A 22,299-nucleotide genomic window follows, 5' to 3' on the forward strand; every position below is an offset into this window, starting at 1 on the left:
GGCGATCTCTAGGAGGGTAGGGAAGGATCGGCTAGGCTCCACACCTAAGTCTTCCATCCTCTGCTTGGCAGTGAGGACTTAATCTGCTGTTTTCACTCTTCTTCTCTCAGTCTTTGCTCTGAGGTCTCTGCTGTGTATATTGGGTTCAGCTGTGTTATATGTTGATCCCTCCGGCAGGACTGTGGGCTACAAAGGGAGTGCTAGCAGTCCCAGTTCTTCCCTCTCCCACAACTACTGTAGTTCTGGAATGCAGGGAGCTTGAGTCTGCACCCTGTGCTCGTGTGGCCGCATCTCCGCACTTCCCGTTTCCCTTCTCCCCCACTCGCCCAATTTGCCCACATTTGGTGTGTCTCTTAGTCTTGCCTGTCTGCTGTGCAGGGAGTCCTTTGTGGAATTATAGTTGTTCAATTTGTTATAAGCTTCAGGGGTGATTTCAAGAGGCTCACCTCACATCGCCATTTTTATGACATAATTCTCCTGAATCGTGCATTTTTAAAGGGTTAACTTTACGGTACATGAATTATATCTCAAAAAAGTTGTTTTATACCTTATGATCCAGTAATTCCACTCCTAGGTATCTATCCGGAGAAATCCAGAACTTCAATTCAAAAATCTCTATGCACTCCTATGTTTATTGCAGCACTATACACAATAGCTAAGACATGGAAACAACCAAAATGCCCATCGGTAGATGACTGGATTAAGAAACTGTGGTACATTTATACAATGGAGTATTATGCAGCCATAAAGAAGAAAGAAATCTTACCATTTGCAACAACATGGATGGATCTAGAGAACATTATGTTAAGTGAAATAAGTCAGACAGAGAAAGATAAGTACCATATGATCTCACTTATTTGCGGATTCTAAAGAAAAGAATAAGTGAATGAACTAATCAGAAACAGTTTGGGAGACAATGAGGAAAAACTGAGGGTTGCTAGATGGGCGGGGGGGGGGGGGGGGGGGGGGGGGGGGGGAGGGGATTGGAGGGCAGTCGGTGACCACAGGATGGCCACGGGGTTTGAAAATTAATCTGGGGAACGTAATTTGGTGGTTACCAGAGCGTAAGGGTGTTGGGGGGTGGGGGATGAGGGTGAGGGGGATCAAATGTATGGTGATGGAAGGGGAGCTGACTCTGGGTGGTGAACACACAGTGTGATTTATGGATGATGTGATACAGAATTGCACAACTGAAATCTATGTAATTCTACTAACAATTGTCACCCCAATAAATTAAAAATAAATTAAAAAAAAAAAAAGTTGTTTTAAAAAAATCATTTACTCATCTGCATACATGGCTCTCAGAGAAGCCCACCAAATAGATGTGAACAACGATCAAATCATGTCTCCCCTTTGTCTTTCCTGTGCTAAACATATTCAGTTTCTTCACCCAGCTCTTTAGGCCATAATGTCCAGGTACCTTTGGTGTCCTAAAGTCAGACAGGACACAAACAAACATGCACTTCACTTAAAGTTTAATAAAATATTCTAAGTATTTGGAAGTGGATAAAGAAACAGGACAAAGAAGCTAGATAGTTTTCTAGCTTCTGATCATTTGGCTAAATATAATTCATTCAAAGACAACATAGCAACAAACATGACAGTAAAGTACCAAAAGACATTCCACAGCCAAATATAGATAACATACTGGGATATAACTAAAAGATTATATATCATAAAATGCTGTATAATAATGGGGAAAAATATTAACTGATTTCTGTTGTTCCAAGAATAGAAAAGCAATAGAATCCAAACTAAATATAACAGTGGTCATTAAATATAAATGACAACTTAAAATGCACTCTCATCTAATCATTCTACTGATAAGGTTACCTCTAAATCCACTTCAACTTAGACAAGGTGAAATTCCCCTGCCATATGCTCTTCTTGCCCTAAGGACAATCTTTTTTATAACAGCTACCACATTTCTACCTTCTTATTTAATGCCTGTCACAGTCATTAGACTGTGTAGAGTCATGGAGGTTGGGATCTTATTTGTCTTATTCATTTCTGTATCCCAGCATCTAACCTAGTGTTTGGTACACAGTTGGCTCTCTACAAATATTCAACTGAATTGAGATTGATTTTTGAGTCCTGGATCAGGCAAGTGGTAGTAATTGAAACTAAGGAGATAAAGAAGAACAGATATAGTTTGAGGAATTTACAGGCTAATAGGAAGATAAGCAAATAAATATATATAATTTCAAGTTTTTAAATAAATAGAATTGATACAAACACTTTTCTAACAGGTATTTAAGTCTTTATTCTGTATTAAGTAATAGAGTTACAAAATTAAATAAAACACAATCCCCAAATTCAAAAGCTCAGAGTCTAAACTATAAAGGAAAAAACTCAGTGATTCCAGAGGCACAGAATAGGTTAGAATAAAGCAACCTGGACATACAGAAGGGTATTTAATAAGAAAGATGTGATGGTGGTGGGGATTTTGGGTGAGATCATTTTTAAACTGAGTTTAGCCTGATGGCCAGGGATTAGCTAGATAAAGGCGTGGGGCAAGGACATTCTAAGTAAAAAAAGGACATATGCAAAGCAAGGCAAATATGTGAAATTATATGATGTGATTAGAATATTATAAGCAGTTTAGGATAGCTGAAGCAAAGCAAGTGGAAGGAAATGACTGACAGAATGCAAAGGGTGTGAAAAAAGAAGAATTTGGAATAATATCCATATAGCTGCTTTGACAAATGGATGGTAGTGCATGTCCTGAAAGGGAATTTAGAAGGGGAAAAAAAATCAAAAGCAGATTCAGGGAATGAGAGTATAAATTTAGTTTTGAACGTGTTGAGATGGTTATACAACAGCCAACTGGAGAAGACAATAAGCATTTCAGTTTACCGGTGGAGCCGAGCAGAGATTCCATGTTAGTGATATGAATTTCACAACAGCATTCTTTAACCATCACCTCATATTCATCCAGGTTTTTACTCTAGTACTTCCACACCAACAATTCTTCATTAAGACCTTATATTCTTTAAATCCACCACTTTTTCCATCAGCACATTCTACTCCTATTTCCTCACTTCTTTCCTTTCCGAAGCACAGATTCCTTATCATTATAACCTTCGGTACCTAACCACTTCCATCAAATTCACTTGGCCATACCTAACATTTGGTTACTCCAAATACTCACATTCTCTGTACTGTACCCAAGCAAACTAAATATTCTTCTAAAAAGCCTCTGCACTTGCTGCTCAATTTGCCTGAAATGCTCATGTCCTGGCTGTGTCTTACAAATAATGAAACTGATAAGGTGATAATGAATGAAGTTATGAGTCATTTACACCAGTAGTAGTGGAGACACCACTCTTGTAGGTTTTTGGGGGTTTTTTTGTAGTTTTCAGAGAACATAGTTGAGAATTGAGAACTTTTACTTTTGATTCATAATGACAAAGAGAAGGAAAATGATAAAGGTGCTTTATAAATATTAGACAAATGAGGAAATGAATGCAAAGAGGCAGTAACAATCTAATCTCTAATGATGATGGTAAAATAGGTCATATAAGTGAAATTTCACACTATAACACTTCAGATAACAAATATCTAAATGAATTTTCTCAAACTCAAGAACTGGTAAGTGAATAATACATTTCTAAGGGCAAAAAATGTATATATGGTATTTTTTTCCAATTAGTCATTCCATAGTAAAGACTTCATCATGCAACAATTTGCAATAAGAACATGGACACTATTTATGATATTTTTGCACCAAAATTTACTTGATATGGTTAATAAGTAGACAAATGCTGAAGACAGGTATGTATACAAAGGTGTTTGGAAGGAAAGATATCATGGAGAAACGAAAAAAATTCACTGAGTTGATCATTCGAAATGAGTGTTTATGAATCTAAAACTAAAAATGTTTTGTAATTATAGAGCAAAAACATGGCCACACTCTCCTCAACAAAATTATGAGTTATCAAAGTTATCAAAAGTATTACTTTTTGATGATGTTAGTATAAGAACCAGAAGTAATAATAAGCTAGAAACTATTAAAGGTGTTTTTGAAATCCAGAATATGCATATGTTCCAGGTTCATGCATGGCAGTTGATAAACAGCTACATTCAAAGGCCTGTGTTTATTGGGGGGGGATACTCTCAAATTTCAGAAAAATAAAACTTTGGGTTTGCCACCATCATCAAAAAAATGAAAAGACAACCCACTGAATAGAAAAAAAAAAATTGCAAATCATGTATCTGGTAAAGGACTTGTATCCAGAATACTGAAGAACTCTTACAACAAAATAATTAGACAAATAGCCCAACTGAAAATATGAACCAAGGATATAAACAGACATTTCTCCAAAGAAGATACCCAAGTGGCCAACAGGCACATGAAAAGATGCGATGCTCAACATCATTAGTCATTAGGGAAATGCAAAGCAAAACCATAATGAGACGCCATTTTATACTCACTAAAGTGGCACAATAAAAAAGATATATAACAAAAACGGTTGGCAAGGATGTGGAAAAACTGGAACCTTTACACATTGCTGGTGGGATTGTAAAATGGTGCAGCCACTGTGGAAAATAGCCTAGTAGTTCCTCACATGTTAAATTTCCCATGCAACTCCTCAATTCCGCTTCTAAGTACCCACCCAAGAGAAATGAAAACACATTTACACAAATACTTGTACTCAAATGTTCATAGTAACTTTACTTACAATAGCCAAAAAGTAGAAACAACCCAACGTCCATTACCTGCTGCAATGGATAAAAAAATGTGATATACTTGTATAATGGAATGCTATTTGGCAATAGAAGGGAATGAAGTATTGGCACATGCTACAATATAGACAGATATTGAAAATATTATGCAAAGTGGAATAAACCAGCCACAAAATACGATATATTGTGTGATTTCATTTATATGAAATATCTGGAATGGGCAAATCCATGGAGACATAGAATAGATTGATCATAAAGTAGTTTGCTTAGGGTGGGAAGGACGATGGGGAGTGATTGCTAGTGGGAAAAAGTTTCTTTTTGAATGATCAAGATATTCTTAGACTAGATTATGGTGATGTTTGTGAACAACTGTGAAAATATACTAAAACCCATTGAATTGTACACTTTAAATTGGTGAATTTTATGGTATGTAAATTATCTCTCAATAAAGCAGTTTTAAAATTTTGGGTTTGTTCCCCTTAAATTCTTATTAAAATTCTAATAAAGTTGATTTTCACAATCTCTTTATTTTCAATTCTGCAAATTATGTATAATACCCGACGGTAAATGGTGATGCCTATTTTCTAGGTATACTGAGGATTAATCAATCTTCTTAAAGGGACATTTAGGTTGTTAGTAATTTTTCAGTAGTATAAGTAAAGTTGCTTTCAATACTTTTGTTTACATGTCTTTACAGAGTTGTCAGATCATTTCCTTAAGAAAAATTTCTAGAAATGAAATTCTTGGTAAAAGAGTATTCCTCTAGAGAGGCCATACCAATTTCTATTTCCAACAGCAATGCTCAAGAGGAAATCATCAGTTTTATCCTTGACTTCAAAGTCCATAAGGAAAAAACACCTGTAATGAAACACCAAAAGAAACAAAACTAACTATATATATATATATATATGTATATATGTATATATATATATATATATACACACACACATACACATACATATATATACACACACACACATATATGTATGTGTCTGTGTGTGTATAAACAATAGTAATCAAAAACTCTTTCAAATACATTAGGCTGAGCCTTCCTCCAGTTCTGGCTTTAACTGACAAGAAATGGAAAATTTTATTACATGACATTTCTTAATTGTAGGTTTTCCAATTAGAACATTTCTACTTCTCTCAGAATGAACATCCCATTTATAAATTATATTTATAGGCGAAGGTAATGAAAACAGTTTGCTTTCTCTTATTTCTAAAAATATATAATAGCTCTGTGCACTGAGAGGGCTTGGAAGTAATAATCCCTTAGTAGCAGCAAGGTACCCAGTGATTAAATCTTGATTTCTAAATACCATTTTCTCACAAGAGGAACCAGGGCTCTTTGGAGAAAAGACTAACTCTAGGGCTACAGTAGGGAAAATTGAAAAATAAGCCTGGGATGTTACCGTAACTTGGAAGCAACCAAAGATGTCTTTGAGAGTCAGTGAATGGATAAATAAACTGTGGTACATCCAGATAATGGAATGTTATTCAGTGCAAAACAAAAATGAGCTACCAAGCCATGAAAAGACATGCAGGAAACCTAAATGCATCTTACTAAGTAAAAGAAGCCAATCTGAAAAGGCTACATACTATATGATTCCAACTATATGACATTCTGGAAAAGACAAAACTATGGAGACAGGAAAAAGATCAGCGGCTGCCAGGGGTTGGGGGGAAGGGACGGATGAATAAGAGGAGCACAGAGGATTTTCAGAGCAGTGATTCTGTACGACACTATAATGGTAGAGGTGTCGTTATACATTTGTCTAAACCTATAGAATATACAATACCAAGAGTGAATCCTAATGCAAACTATGGGCTTTGACTGATGATCATGTCAGTATAGGTTCAATTGTAAAAAATTAAAATTAAACAAACAAATAAATAAATCTGGGGGATCGTACAGTACCAGAGAATAAGTGCTCAAAAAACAAAAGGATGAGGACATGTCAAAGGAATACAAGAGTCAACCTTAAAGAGTTCCCAATAGCTAAAACTACAACAGTTTGAGCAACAAAATAAGTAACAAAGAATTAAAGTATAACCCAAATGATAAAATAAATATGTATGAATCCATTCTGATATAACTGATTACATAAATAAACATACTAGGGTAAAAAGATAACAAATCTTCCATATAGAAGAATTCGGAATACTCCCACCTCCTAGGAGGTGGTGTTTAATTCCATCTCCCACTTCCCAACCCCTCACTCACACCTCCAGTGAGGGTGGGCTAGACTTAGTGACTTACTTCCAAAAAATAGAGAAAGGGAAAAAATAGCACATTTTCAGTGGAGAAACTTGGCAAACACTACCTTATCCAAGTAATGAAGGGTAATCACCATGTGGCTATCACATACCCCCTTGATATGCATATGATGTGATGAGTACACTTCGTCTCTGGGGTATTCTTTCCAAAAACCCATATAACTCCAGTCTAATTATGACACAAACATCAGACAACTCCAGATTGAGATACATTTTACAAGTCATGAAAATAAAGGAAAGACTGAGAATCTGTTACAGACTAGAAGAGACTGGGGAAGCATGTCAACCAGACATAATGTGGTACCTTGAACTGGTAAAATCCTGGAAAAAGAAAAAAGGCATTGATGGAAAACTGGGGAAATCTAAACAAAGCCTATAAATTAGTTAATAGTAATATACTAATGTTGGGTTCTTAGTTTGGACAAACGTACCACGGTAATGTCACCAACAGGAAAAACTGGGTAAGGGGTATGAAAAACGTCTGCACTATCTTCACATCTTTTCTGGATTTAAAAATTATTCAAAAATAGAAAATTTATTTAAAAACAACAAAATTAAACTTCAAAATGGAACTATAAACCCACCAAATCTATACATATATCTTTTTGGAAAATGTTAACCTTCTAAATTTAACTATCATTTAATCAATTTTGAAAGTCTGTTAAAAAAAAAGTCTGTTAAATAAAATTACAGAAAAACAAAGCTAAGGGAAAGAAGACTAACAATTCCTTATTGGAGATTATTCATGCATTAATCTGAAATATGATGTACTGCATATTAACAGTCCTAGAACTATGCATATTAAAGTAGGAACATTTGACTGACATTCTTAGAAATGCTTCATAACACATTAAAAATACAAAACCTCATATTCTGCCAATTTAATCTTCTGTCAGTTTCTCTGTACACTGTGTTCTGTGGTTCACTGCAATTTACTGGGAAAGAAGGGACATAGTTAATCCATTAAGGGTACTATAATACAGAAACAAATGTTTGGTAAATTTACACCTTTCACATATTATGACACTGCTGAAGGGAAGATACCTTGCCTCTAATTTTATAGATAAAACAATGAATATTGAAAGGTTGTTAAGAAAGGTTATCCAAAACCTGGATATAAGGCCAAAAGATAGACAGCCTGTCCTTTCAATGTAATATGGAGACACAGATCCTCTCAGAAGTTATTTAATTACTTAGGGAATGTACTTTGCTCCATTATTCTATTTACTATTGAATTAAATATCCCAGATTAAGTTAAGGTATATGTTAACTTGTAGATTTTGTCCAGTAAGGTTGTAAATCATTTCTGTCAGGTAGAAGACAAAATTTCAAAGGTTAGTGTTTATTGGTCTGTAGGATATTAACTAGTTTGTAACTAACCTAGCAATCTTATTCTAAAATTCCTTTATTAAATTGTCTATGAATACACAGCTCCTCAAATGCTCTTTGAAGTAGCTGCACTATTTTACTTGGCCTCATTAATTAATGAATTGAGTAAAATATTTGATACATGTTCACTTTATATTTGAGTAAGTCATGTTTTATTTTTTAAAATTACACTTTGACAGGCATAAGAACTGATCAATTAATGGTCAGTTAATCGATGACAAAGGAGGCAAGGATATACAATGGGGTCTTTACAGTCTTTACAGTCTCTTCAAAAAGTGATGTTGAGAAAAGTGGACACATGAAAAAATATGAAACTGGAACAATTTCTTATACCATATACAAAAATAAACTCAGAAAAATGTTTCAAGACTTAAATATAAGACCTGAAATCACAAAACCTGTAAAAGGAAACATAGGCAGTAAACTCTTTGACATTGTTCTTTTTTGATATATTTCCTCGGGCAAGGGCAACAAAAGAAAAAATAAACAAATGGAACTACACCAAACTAAAAAATTTTTGCACAACGAAGTAAACTGTCAACAAAACAAAAAGACAACCTACTAAAAAGGAGAAGATATTTGCAAATGATATATCTGGCAAGGGGTTAATATCTAAAATATACTGGGGATGCCAAAAAAATGTATGTAAGTGGACACTTCGGTCAACGCTGCTCAAGCAGTAGTTCGCCGTAATCAGAAGTGTCTGGATGCTGATGGTAACCACTTTGAGCACCTCTTGTAATTGTAACTACAAGATGACTTGTATTCATCTTTTGTTATCAGTATATATTGAGTATTACAATTTTAATAGTTTTTTTCCTTTTTTAAAATGTGTATACATTTTTCTGGCACCCTCTGGATAAGGAACTCATGCAACTTAATATGAAAAAAAAAACAAAACCGCAAACAATCCAATTAAAAAATGGACAGAAGACCTGAACGGACATTTCTCCAAAGAGGACATACAGATAGCCAACAGATATATGAAAAGATGCTCAATATCACTAGTCATCAGGGCACTGCAAATCAAAACCACAATAAGATATCATTTCACACCTGTCAGAATGGCTATCATCAATAAATCAACAAACAAGTACTACGGAAAACAGTATGGAGATTACCCAAAAATTAAAAATAGAGCTGCCATATGATGCAGAAATTCCACTTTTAAATATTTATCCAAAGAAAACAAAAACACTAATTTGAAAAGATATTTGCATCCCTATATTCACTGCACCGTTACTAGTAATAGCCAAGATACAGAAGTAACCTAAGTGCCTGTTGATAGATGAATGGATAAAGAAGAGGTGGTGTATGTGCACGCGCACACACACACACACACACACACACACACACACACACAGAGGAATATTATTCAGCAAAAAAAAAAAAAAAATGAAATCTTGCCACATGTGACATAATGGATGGACCTAGAGGGTATTATGCTAGGTGAAATAAGTCAGAGAAAGGCAAATATCGTATGGTTTCACTTTTACGTGGAATCTAAAAAATCGAAACAAATGAATAAACAAAACAAAACAGAAACAGGCTCATAGATATAAAGAACAAACTGATGGTTGACAAAAGGGAGAGGGATGGAAGAATGGGAATACAATTATTAAAATTAAAAAATAAAATTACACTTTGACAGGCATAACAAACTTTCCATGACATGTCTGCCATGGCCTTTCCCACATACAGCTCTTCAAATCCTACAATCTCACAGGGCTATTAGGATGATATAATAGTTTTTCAGCACAGTATTCAGATAATATTGTCAAATTATGTGGTTATTAGAATTATCAAATAACTTTCTGCCTCAAAGGTAAATCAGAAAAGAATCTAAGTATATGTTATTTTCAAGATCATCTTTTTTTTTATCAATGACTATTTTTTGTTTTCATTTTGAAATAAATTCAGATGTATAAAAAAAAAATCACAAAAAATTTCCATATATCCATTATTCAGTTTCTTTAAATTAAACTTAATATGCTATATAGCCAATTATAAATGCCTACTCCGCCATTTTTACCTAACTCCACCACTGACTTTCCATACTGCCAGTAAAGTACATAAAAAAAAACACGTGAACACTATTCTATTTCCCCTGAGTTTTCCCACCTGTGCATTTCAAAAATAATGGGAAACACATAAAGATTCCCTTTTTTCATTGGAGCCATTTCTTGAAGAGATTTTTAAGTTTCAGTCTCTATATAAGAAAACAAAGATATGTAAAGGAGGCTCAGTACTTGAGTCAGTATTAAGATACTACCCACAGAATTACAGATTTAGACAGGACTTTAAAGACCTTCCTGTCCAATTCCCTGTTTTAAAGAAAAGTCAGGCTGAAAGTAGCATAGTGACTTTCCAAAGGTTGAGAATGGCTAAAATCAATGTAATCTGACTTCTAAGACTTTCTAATTTGCCACAAGTCTCTAATTATGGCCCTGTGGGTTAATTTTATGTAAACCAATTATTTAAAAGTATTTTTCTTTCATCTGTTTCAGGTACCTTTCTTTTGTTTAATGAACTGGGCTAATACGTGGTTCTTGTGTGAACTGTCTTTGTTTTCATAAATATGATTATACTAAAATTTTGATTATATATTGAGATTTAAGCAAAAAAAGATTAATAAAATGAAAAAAAAATTACAATTTCATATTTCCAGTGTTACATTTTTCACTATAAAAACAAAAGTCTAAACTAACGTGATTTTTTTTTGAAGAAACTTGAATATTGTCAATAAATGTACTTTTGGTGAATTCAAGTGGACTAACCATAAACACTAACTTCAATTTTTTGCTTTTAACATTGGGAAAGGAAGCATTATTGCACTCTCACCCACCCCATAATCACTAGTCCATTAAAATGAAAGAGAAAAGAAAATTCTGTACCCTGACATCACTTCTAGGTGAAGTTGTCCTGAGACAGTTAAGAAAGCAGGAACATCGAAGAAATTCTCCTCAGGTAACTTCCTTTTGCTTGAAGGCTGCACATGAAAAACATAAACCACAAAAAAGCTATTATACGTTTTGCTCTGCTTTTTACATTCACATATGTGCTACAACTAAAAATCATAATGCAATTAAACATATGTGAGGACAGGTCATTCTCATGAAAATAAAGACAGCTCCCAATAGCACCTAAAAGAGAAAACACCTGATTGGAAAGTGCTTAAGTCAAAGAAGTTTGCTTCGTATCTTCAAAATACAACAACCAGAGGACAAAGCACTTTAGTCACAAAATACACTTCTCCCTTAAAAGTGATTTTCATTGAGGGGAAAACCAAGGCAAGCGACCAAATTAAAATTTTTACATGTTGAATAATTATAGAATCTCTTAAAAATTTTGATCCATGATTAAGATTTAATTTTCTCAAGGGAATAGCCTCTAGTAGGTCAATAGTGTTGACCTACTATTATTACATTGGCAGTAATAATGCTTTTAACATAGAGTTTTATATACATATTATAAACTTTTAAACACATTATTTCATTTAATTCTCACCAACACTCAGAGGTAAGAAGAACAGGACCCTATCTTTAAGAGATATATGAGTAATTAGATTTAAAAAATTTTATGAACTTGCAATATAGATAGGGTCATTATTTCACTTGAAATGGGTAGGAAACAAGCTAGTCAGCACTTATAACAGTAAGTTAAAAATTTATTTAAACATAATTTAAACAGTATAATTAAGAAAGCTTTGGGATCAAGTTGTGACATTTACACCTATTTATTGAAAGAAGGCTAGCCAGTTTACCTGTTCTTGTATTTTAAATTGTGCATGTATTTGAAATGTTTTAATGTAATGGCGCAATTACTGTAAAAGCAACAAAGTCAATTTTAAAAATGCAATAGAAGATATAACACTCCTTTTAAGGGACTTAGTATCAAATACAGAATTATAGAAACACATGAAAAGAAGATATCTTATTTAATTCCATTTGTTGTTCAAAAATATTGCATATCATGTATAGGCATTTATGTGTATGAATGAGAAATCTACTGTAAAAATTACCAATTGAAATCATTCATTTATTTTGTAATTTCCTATTATTTTTCAAGTTTACTTTGATATTGATTCCAAATGTCTTATCATTGCTTTTTAAAAATTCATCTTAGAATTCCATTATCACTGAAAGGGCATTGTTTCCAAGGACATAAAGACTCAAGACTACAATATTTGACCTAGAGTGACGTCATAAATATGGTGGCGTGAGGTGAGCCTCTTGAAATATCCCCTGGAATTTACAACAAATTGAACAACTATAATTCCACAAAGGACTCCCAGTGCAGCAGACAGGCAAGACTAAGAGGTACACAACACAAATAACCTAAAGGTGGGCAAGTTGCACAAGCGGGGGATGAGGGAAGGGAGAAGTGTGGAGACGGGGCCACGCGGGCGCAGGATGCAGACCTAGCTTAGTGCTCTGAGCCCGCTGCATCCTGGAACTACCGCAGCTGCAGGAGAGGGAAGAACTCGGACTGCTAGGGCTCCGTTTATGGCCCACAGGGCTGAGGGGGCAGCATATAAAACATCTGAACCCAACGCTCACGGCAGAGACCTCGGAGAAAAGACTGAGGGAAGAAGGCTGAAAACGGTGGTCTAAGCCCTCACTGCCGAGCAGAGAATGGAAGCCTTAGGCACTGAGACTAGCCGCCCCCTCCCTACCCTCCCAGAGCTCGCCCCGCCCCCACCTGCCTGGTGCTAGAAGCGAAACAGTACCAGTGTCAGATCAAAAAAACAGAATATTTGCTGTTCTGAGAACTGTGGACCCCCGACACAGATTCGCAGCCCAATTAGTTCCGGCAAAGGAGCGGGGAGCTGTGGAAGTAGGACCGGCTGTGGTGGTGGTCACCGCCATTGCTCTGGGCCACCTCTCACAACTCACCCCACCCCTGGCCCCACCTATCTGGGCAGATATCTGCAGGAATAAACAGAACTGCTGAAACACACGGGCTCTGAATCAGGTGTAGGAAGAGCTTTGGAACTTCAAAAGCTCTCCGCATCCCCATGTGGACACGGCGCCCTATGACCCAGGTGAACTGTTAACAGAGGAGAAGCCCGCCTTCCAGGGTTTTCCCCCATTGTGTGAGAAGCTGGAATAGTACCGAGAAAACATAACACTACAGTGTGAGAGAGAAAAAAGGCTGCAGTCGAAGAGAAAATAAAACATTCTACCAACATGTACTGGAAAACAAAAGAAAGACCTCTTCCTATTAACCTGTTGCAGCACCCACTCCTGTAGATGTCTAAGAAGAGAAATAATAAATCATTAATTGACATGAATAACCAAGGCAACGAAGAAAGAAAGTGAAAAATCTCCAGTAAATGAACTTAAAGATATGGAAATATGTGACTTAAATGACAGAGAATTCAAGATTGCAGTTCTGAAAAAACTCAACGAGATGCAAGAAAACACAGACAGGCAGTTTAATGAATCGAGAAACACAATCAAAGAACAACATGAACATTTTACCAAAGAGTTTGAAATTTTTAAAAAGAACCAAATAGAATTTCTGGAGATTAAGAACTCAATAGAAGAAATGAAGAATGAAATAGCCAGCTTAGGTAGTAGAGTTGACCCCATGGAAGAAAGAATCAGTGACAATGAACATAGAAACCTGGAAATGACAAGGATGGAAGAAGAAAGAGACTTGAGACTTACAAGAAATGAAAGAACTCTACAAGAACTTTCTGACTCCATCAGAAAGAGCAATATAAGAATAATGGACATACCAGACGGAGAAGAAAGAGAGAAGGGAACAGAGAATATATTCAAACAAATAGTCGATGACTATTTCCCAAACTTGTGGAAAGAACTGGATCCTCGAATCCAAGAAGCAAATAGAATACTTAATTACCTCAACCCCCAAGGCCTTCTCCAAGGCACATTGTATTGAAGCTGTCAAAAATCAACGACAAAGAAAGAATCCTCAAGGCAGCCAGGGAAAAGAAGATGGTAACTTACAAAGGAAAGCCCATTAGATTATCATCAGATTTCTCAGCAGAAACTCTACAAGCAAGGAGGGAGTGGAACCAAATATTCAAACTATTGAAAGAGAGAAATTATGAGCCAAGAATAATATATCCAGCAAAGATATCCTTTACATACTAAGGAGGAATAAAGACCTTTCCAGACATACAGAAGCTGAGGGAATTTTCTAACACGACCTGCACTACAAGAAATACTAAAGGAGGCTATTTGACCACCATCAACAGGGACAATTTGTGATAACCAAAACATAAAAAGGGGGAGAGTAAAAGCCTGAACCAGAATATGGGAATGGAGAAAGTAAGCATGCTGAAGAAAATGGAATACTCTAAATATCAAACTTTCTTTTACATACACTTAATGGTAAACACTCAAAAAAAAATCCAGAACTGAAATATATACTGTAATAAAAAAAGAAACAGAGGGAAAAATCATAGAATACCACCACACAGAAATAACAGACAACAACAAAAAGGCAAGGAAACAATGAAGACACAGTCTTACCAGATAGAATGATAGGAAATCCTCACGTATCAATAATCACCCTAAATGTAAATGGACTGAACTCACCAATAAAAAGTCACCGAGTAGCAGATTGGATCAAAAAACTAAACCCAACCATATGCTGTCTCCAAGAGACACATCTCAGCTACAAGGACAAGCATAGACTCAAAGTGAAGGGGTGGAAATTGACACTCTAAGCTAATCATATCCAGAGAAGATCACGTGTAGCCATACTGATATCAGGTGAAACAGACTTCAGGGTGAAAAAGGTAACAAGAGACAAAGATAGACATTTCATAATGGTAAAGGGGACTACACAATAAGAAGACATAACAGTTATCAATATTTGTGCCCCAATCAGGGAGCACCAAAATATACCAGGCAACTACTAACAGAACTAAAGGGAGAAATTGACCAAAACACAATTATACTAGGGGACCTAAACACATCATTGACAGCTATGGATAGATCATCCAAACAGAAAATAATAAATAATGAAATAGCAGCCCTAAATGACACATTAGATGAAATGGACATAACTGACATTTATAGAGCACTTCATCCTAAAACATCAGACATTTTTTTCTAGTGTACATAGAACATTCTCAAGGATAGACTATATATTGGGATACAAAACTAGCCTCAGCAAATTTAAGAAGATTGAAATCATACCAAACATATTCTCTGATCACAAGGCTTTGAAACTGGATATCAACTGCAAAAAGAAAGCAGGAAAAACCACAAATACATGGAGATTAAACAACATACTTTTAAAGAACGACCAGGTCAAAGAAGAAATTAGAAGAGAGATCAAAAGATACATAGAAACAAATGAGAATGAAAATACATCCTACGAAAATTTTGGGGTTGCAGTGAAGGCAGTTTTAAGAGGGAAATTTATATCACTACAGGCCTATCTCAAGAAACAAGAAAAATTCCAGATAAATAACCTCACGTTACACCTTAAAGAACTAGACAAAGAAGAACAAATGAAACCCAAGGTCAGCAGAAGAAAGGAAATAACAAAAATCAGAGCAGAACTAAATGAAATAGAGAACAAAAAGACAATAGAAAAAATTAATGTGACAAAGAGCTGGTTCTTTGAAAAGATTAACAAAATTGACAAGCCCTTGGCTAGACTCACTAAGATAAAAAGAGAGAAGACACTAATTAACAAAATCAGAAATGAAAATGGGGAAGTTATCACGGATGCCACAGAAATACAAAGGATCATCCAAGAATACTAGGAAGGACTATATGCCACCAAATTCAAAAACCTAGAAGAAATGGACAAGTTCTTAGAAACATATAGCCTTCCAAGGCGGAACCATGAAGAACTGGAAAATCTAAACAGACCGATCACCAGTAATGAAATTGAATCAGTCATCCAAAACCTTCCCAAAAGCAAAACCCCGGGACCAGATGGATTCACTAGTGAATTCTACCAAACCTTCAAAGAGGATCTCACTCTTTGAAGTCCTGCTCAAACTCTTCCAAAAAACTGAAGAAGAGACAGTACTCCCTAACTCATTTTATGAGGCCAACATTATCCTAATACCAAAACCTGGTATGGACAACACACACACACACACACACACACACACACACACAAACTACAGACCAATATCTCTGATGAATACAGACGCAAAAATCCTAAACAAAATTCAAATCTCATGCAGCAATACATTAAAAAGATTATTCATCACGACCAAGTGGATTCATCACAGGGGCACAAGGATGGTTCAACATACGCAAATCCACCAATGTGATACACCACAAAACAAAATAAAGGACAAAAATCATATGATTATATCAATTGATGCAGAAAAAGCGTTTGACAAGATACAACATCAATATATGATTAATACACTTAATAAAATAGCTATAGAAGGAAAATACCTTAACATAATAAAGGCCATATATGTCAAAACCTCAGGTAATCTCGTAATTAATGGTGAAAAACCGAAGCCCTTTGCTCTACGTTCAGGAACACGACAGGGCTGTCCCCTATCACCTCTGCTTTTCAACATAGTGTTGGAAGTCCTCGCCAGAGCAATCAGGCAAAAGAAAGAAATAAAAGGCATCCAAATTGGGAATGAAGAAGTTAAATTGTCACTCTTTGCAGATGACATGATGCCCTGCATAGAAAACCCTAAAGACTCCACCAAAAAGCTATTAGAAACAATAAACGAATACAGTAAAGTTGCCAGCTACAAAAGCAATGTACAAAAGTCCATTGCATTCCTATATACTAACAATGAAATCTCAGAAAAAGAAATAATAAAAACAATTCCTTTTGCAATTGCAGCAAAAAGAATAAAATACCTAGGAATAAACTTAACCAAGGATGTGAAAGACCTATATGCTGAAAACTATAACACATTTTTAAAAGAAATTGAAGAAGACACAACGAAATGGAAAGACATTCAGTGCTCACGGATTGGAAGAATCAACATAGTTAAAATAGCCATGTTACCCAAAGCAATATACAGATTTAATGCAATCCCCATCAAAATCCCAATGGCATTTTTAAAAGAAATAGAACAAAAAAATCATCAGATTTGTTTGGAACCACAAAAAGACTCCGAGTAGCCAAAGCAATCTTAAGAAAATAGAACAATGCTGGAGGTATCACACTCCCTGACTTTAGCTTGTACTACAGGGCAACAATAATCAAAACAGTATGGTATTGGCAGAAAAACAGACACACAGAATAGAAGTGAAACCCCAGAAATAAACCCACATAAATATGGACAGATAGTTTTCTACAAAGAAGCCAAAAACATACAATGGAGAAAAGACAGCCTCTTCAATAAATGGTGCTTGAAGAATTGGAAAGCCAGGTGCAAAAGAATGAAACTGGACTGCTATCTGTCACCATGTACCAAAATTAACTCAAAATAGATCAAAGACTTAAGCATAAGACCTGAAACAATTAACTGCATAGAAAAAAACATAGGTACTAAACTTATGGATCTCGAATTCAAAGAGCATTTTATGAATTTGACTCCAAAGGCAAGGGAATTAAAAGCTAAAATAAATGAATGGGACTATATCCAACTTAAAAGCTTCTGCACAGCAAAAGAAACAATCGACAAAATAAAGAGGCAACGAACTGAAGATTTTTGCAAACAGTGCCTCTGATAAGGGTCTAATATCCAAAATATACAAGGAACTCATACAACTCAATAACAAAAAAACAAACAACCCAAATGAAAAATGGGCAGCGGACCTGAAGAGACATTTCTCCAAAGAGGACATACAAATGGCAAATAGACATATGAAAAAATGCTCAACATCACTAATCATCAGAGAAATGCAACTAAAAACCACAATGAGATATCACCTCACCCCAGTCAGAACGGCTATCATCAACAAGAAAAATAGTAACAAGTGTTGGAGAGGCTGTGGAGAAAAAGGAACCCTCATACACTGTTGGTGGGAATGCAGACTGGTGCAGCCACTATGAAAGGCAGTGTGGAGGTTCCTCAAAAAATTACGAATAGAATTGCCATGTGACCCAGCAGTCCCTCTCCTGGGTATCCACCCAAAAAATTTGAAAACATTTATACATAAAGACAAGTGTGCTCCAGTGTTCTTTGCAGCTTTATTTACGGTGGCCAGGACATGGAAACAACCAAAATGTCCTTCGATAGATGAATGGATAAAGAAGTTGTGGTATATATACACAATGCAATACTATTCGGCAGTAAGTAAAGATGAAATAGGACCATTTGTGACAACTTGGATGGATCTTGAGATTATAATGCTAAGTGAAATAAGGCAGACTGAAAAAGCAAGAGAACTATATGATCTCACTAATATGTGGTATATAAACCGAAAACAAAAGAACAAGACAAACAAATGAGAAACAAAAACTCATAGACACAGACAATAGTTTAGTGGTTACCAGAGGGCAAGGGGGGTGGGGGCTGGGAGATGAGGGTAAGGGGGACCAAATATATGGTGATGGAAGGAGAACTGACTCTGGGTGGTGAACACACAATGTGATTTACAGATGTTGTAATACAGAATTGTACACTTGAAATCTGTGTAACTTTATTAAGAATTGTCACCCCAATAAAGTTTAATTAAAAAAAAAATTTGACCTGACGTGAATTAGGATTTCAAAATAAAAGACTTATGTACTTTGATATTTATTAAATAATTTACTATATTATTATTAATTTACTAAATATTTACTAAATAATTATTTTTCAAATAAGGCCCCACACATTTATAAGAATATTATACTTTCTCCTTTCTTTCACTTCTTTAGTCTATAATTTGTATTGGTGTTTTATCCCAACTTCTCTTCAAAGTGATTTCTCTCATTTCCTATACATATAAAAAAGTCTAGTCATTGTGACTAGATTTTAGTCTTTCATTTATTAGTGTTTGTACGAAATGGAATCTGACCTCCCTATAGCTCTTAAATCCAACTTATTTAAATAAGCACAAACGTATCACTACTTCATTATGTCTTGCAATGGCATAGTAAGCATTTACATACTGAAATTCACCCTACTTTTTTATGAATTATTTCTTTCATTTCTCCTTTATATTACAATTAATATATTACATTAATTTTTGAAAACTTCTGTATTAGTTATATTACCTATAAATTTTACTCCTGGATATTAAAGGACCTTATAAAATATTTGTTTTAAAAAGTACTTGCTGAGAGTCACGTCAGCAAAATTGGTGGGATAGGTAGTTCTGAAGGCCTGTCCCTCCGCAGAAAAACTGAAAATAATGAGTAAAAACTGTCAAAATCAAAAGTGGGAACTGTGGAAAGTAGTCAAAAGTTTATAGCTACCAAACAAATGCTGAATTAAGAGGAAACTTTTAAATGGTAGATTTCAGGAGCAGCCAGATGGCTCCGTTGTTTAGAGTGCGAGCTCTGACCAACAGGGTGGCCAGTTCAATTCCTACATGGGATGGTGGGCTGCGCCCCCTGCAACTAAGATTGAAAACGGTGACTCAACTTGGAGCTGAACTGCGCTCTCCACAACTAGATTGAAGGACGACTTGGAGGTGATGGGCCCTGGAGAAACACACTGTTCCTCAATAAAAAAAAAATTAAAATAAATACATAAAATAAAACAGTAGATTTTACACAACAATAGCAACTGCACATTCTTCTCAAGTACACATGGCACATTTTCCAGGAAAGACCACATGCTAGGACATAACACAAATCTCAATAAATTAAAGAAGACTGAAATCATACAAATTATATTCTTTGACCATGATGGAATGAAACTAGAAAAGTAAAATGGTACAGCTACTTGGAATAACTTAATTTTGGTGGTTCCTTAAAAAAATAAAGTGTAACTATATAGCCTATCAATTCTACTCCTAGGTAAATACCTAAAAGAATTAAACCTAAGTACTCACGTAAATACTTGTACATTAATGTTCGTAACAGCACTATTCACAATAGCCAGTGGAAACAACTCACGTGCCCATCAATGGAAAAATGGATAAACAAAATGTGACATTCCAAACAATTGGATAATATTCAGCCATAAGGTGAAATGAAGTACTTATATATGCTAAAACATATATACATCTTGAAAACATTATGCCAAGTAACAGAAAGACACAAAAGGCCACATATTGTATGATCCTATTTATATGAAATAATTAGAATAGATAAATCCATAGCAACTGATTAGTGAGAGCCATGGTCTTGGGGGAAGGGAAAACGGGAAGTGATTACTTAATGGGCATGGGGTTTCCTTGGGGTAATGAAAATGTTTTGGAACTTGATAGAGGTGGTAGTCATATATTATAAATGTACTAAATGCCAGTGAAATGTACCCTTTATAAAATGGTTAATTTTGTTATGTGAATTTCACCTCAATTTTTTAAAAAAGTATACATAAACAAGTAATTATGGGATCTGAAAGGGTTAAAAACTACTAATACGAGATTGCAAATTTAAGATTTGTAATCCTCAATGCTTCTGTTAGTAATGAAGAAAAGAATAAAATACATAAATGAAGCATCCAACTTTGTGATTTTGCCAATGTGTAAGGATTTCTTTAAGAAGATCCCCAAACTGCAAAAGATAAATTACAAAATTGACAAATTTTACTACATCAAAATTAAGGATTTCTATTTAATAAAAGGAGATATAGGCAAATTTAGCAGAAGAATGACATTTAGAATAAAATATTTTCAATATCTAAAATTGACAAGTGATTAATGGACAGAATATGTAAAGACCTCCTGTCAAGGAAACAGGAAAGAAAATAGGCTGCTCCCCAATTGGGCAAGGAATAGGAAAAGTAGATTTACAGGAAAGAAAATTTAAATGTCTAAGATGTATGAAGAAACACTCAAATTCACTATGAATTAGAGAACTGTAAATTAAAACAAGGCATTTTAAGAATTCATTAAATATATGAAAATGACAAAGATTAGGAAGTTGTATAATATCAAGTATAGGTGCAGATTAAGGGTGTGGTAGGCAGATGCTAAGATGTGCCCCAAGATTCTCAGCCCCTGGTTTACTCAATCAACCACTAAGCCAGGTCCTGATGTGAAGCAAGTTAGTAAATCTAATTAGTTCCAAATCAGATGGTCCCAAGATTCAGAGATTTTCTGGGTACTCCTGACATGAGCCCTTTAAAAGAAGAGTTTTCTACAGCTGGTTGCAGAAGAGGAAGTAAGAGATTCGAAACAACGAGAAGTATTCGACATGCTGTGGCTGGCTTGAAGATGGAGAAGGACACATGGGAAGGTCTCTAGAAATTGAGAGCAACCTAGCCAGCACGCTGCAACAAAACAGGAACTCAGTCCTACACCTGCAAAGAACTGGATTCTTCTGAGAGCAGGAATGAGTCTGTAAGAGAACCTCAAGCCCCAGATGAGAACACTGACATGCGGTTGGTTCTCAGGCTTGTTGAGACCCTGAGTAGAACCCAGCCACACCATGCTGGACTACTGACCAATAGAACTGTGAGCTAATAAAGTTCTAGTTGCTTTAAGTCACTAAGTTTGTGGTAATTTGTTACAAAGTGATACAAAACTAATTCATAGGGAAACAGAACTCTCAGGAAATGCCACTATAGTTTGACAAGGTACTGCTACTCTGGAGAATTCAGTGAAATTAGAATGTATATACACTATGACCTAGGAATTCCACTCCTGGATATACGTTCTAGAGAAACTTCCATACAAGTCCATTAGGGAATATGTATAAAACTATTTATTGCAGTATTTTTTTCTGGATGTAACTTAGAATTGGAAACGACCTAAGGGTTCATTACTAGAAGAATGAGTAAGTAAAATGTAGCAAATACCACTGAATATTTCGTAGCAAAGAGAAGCAACAAACAGATGCACTTTCAGCAACATAGACAGAATTTCAAAACAGAGTTAAATGGAAGAAAGGAAGGAAACAATAAGATACATAATACATTATCATTAATGT

The 22,299-nt window shown here is 35.2% G+C and overlaps 1 protein-coding gene across 1 annotated transcript in view; it reads right to left on the reverse strand.

Moving 5' to 3' along the window:
* Positions 1-22,299, reverse strand: part of NARS2 (asparaginyl-tRNA synthetase 2, mitochondrial) — a 126,724-nt gene that overhangs the window by 55,224 nt on the left and 49,201 nt on the right. The window contains exon 6 of the mRNA XM_033118848.1: positions 11,247-11,341. Within this exon, the coding sequence (XP_032974739.1) occupies positions 11,247-11,341 (95 nt within the window). The remainder of the gene's footprint in view (positions 1-11,246; positions 11,342-22,299) is intronic.

This window comes from Rhinolophus ferrumequinum, chromosome 11 (genome assembly GCF_004115265.2).
Source record: "Rhinolophus ferrumequinum isolate MPI-CBG mRhiFer1 chromosome 11, mRhiFer1_v1.p, whole genome shotgun sequence".
Lineage (NCBI taxonomy): Eukaryota > Metazoa > Chordata > Mammalia > Chiroptera > Rhinolophidae > Rhinolophus > Rhinolophus ferrumequinum.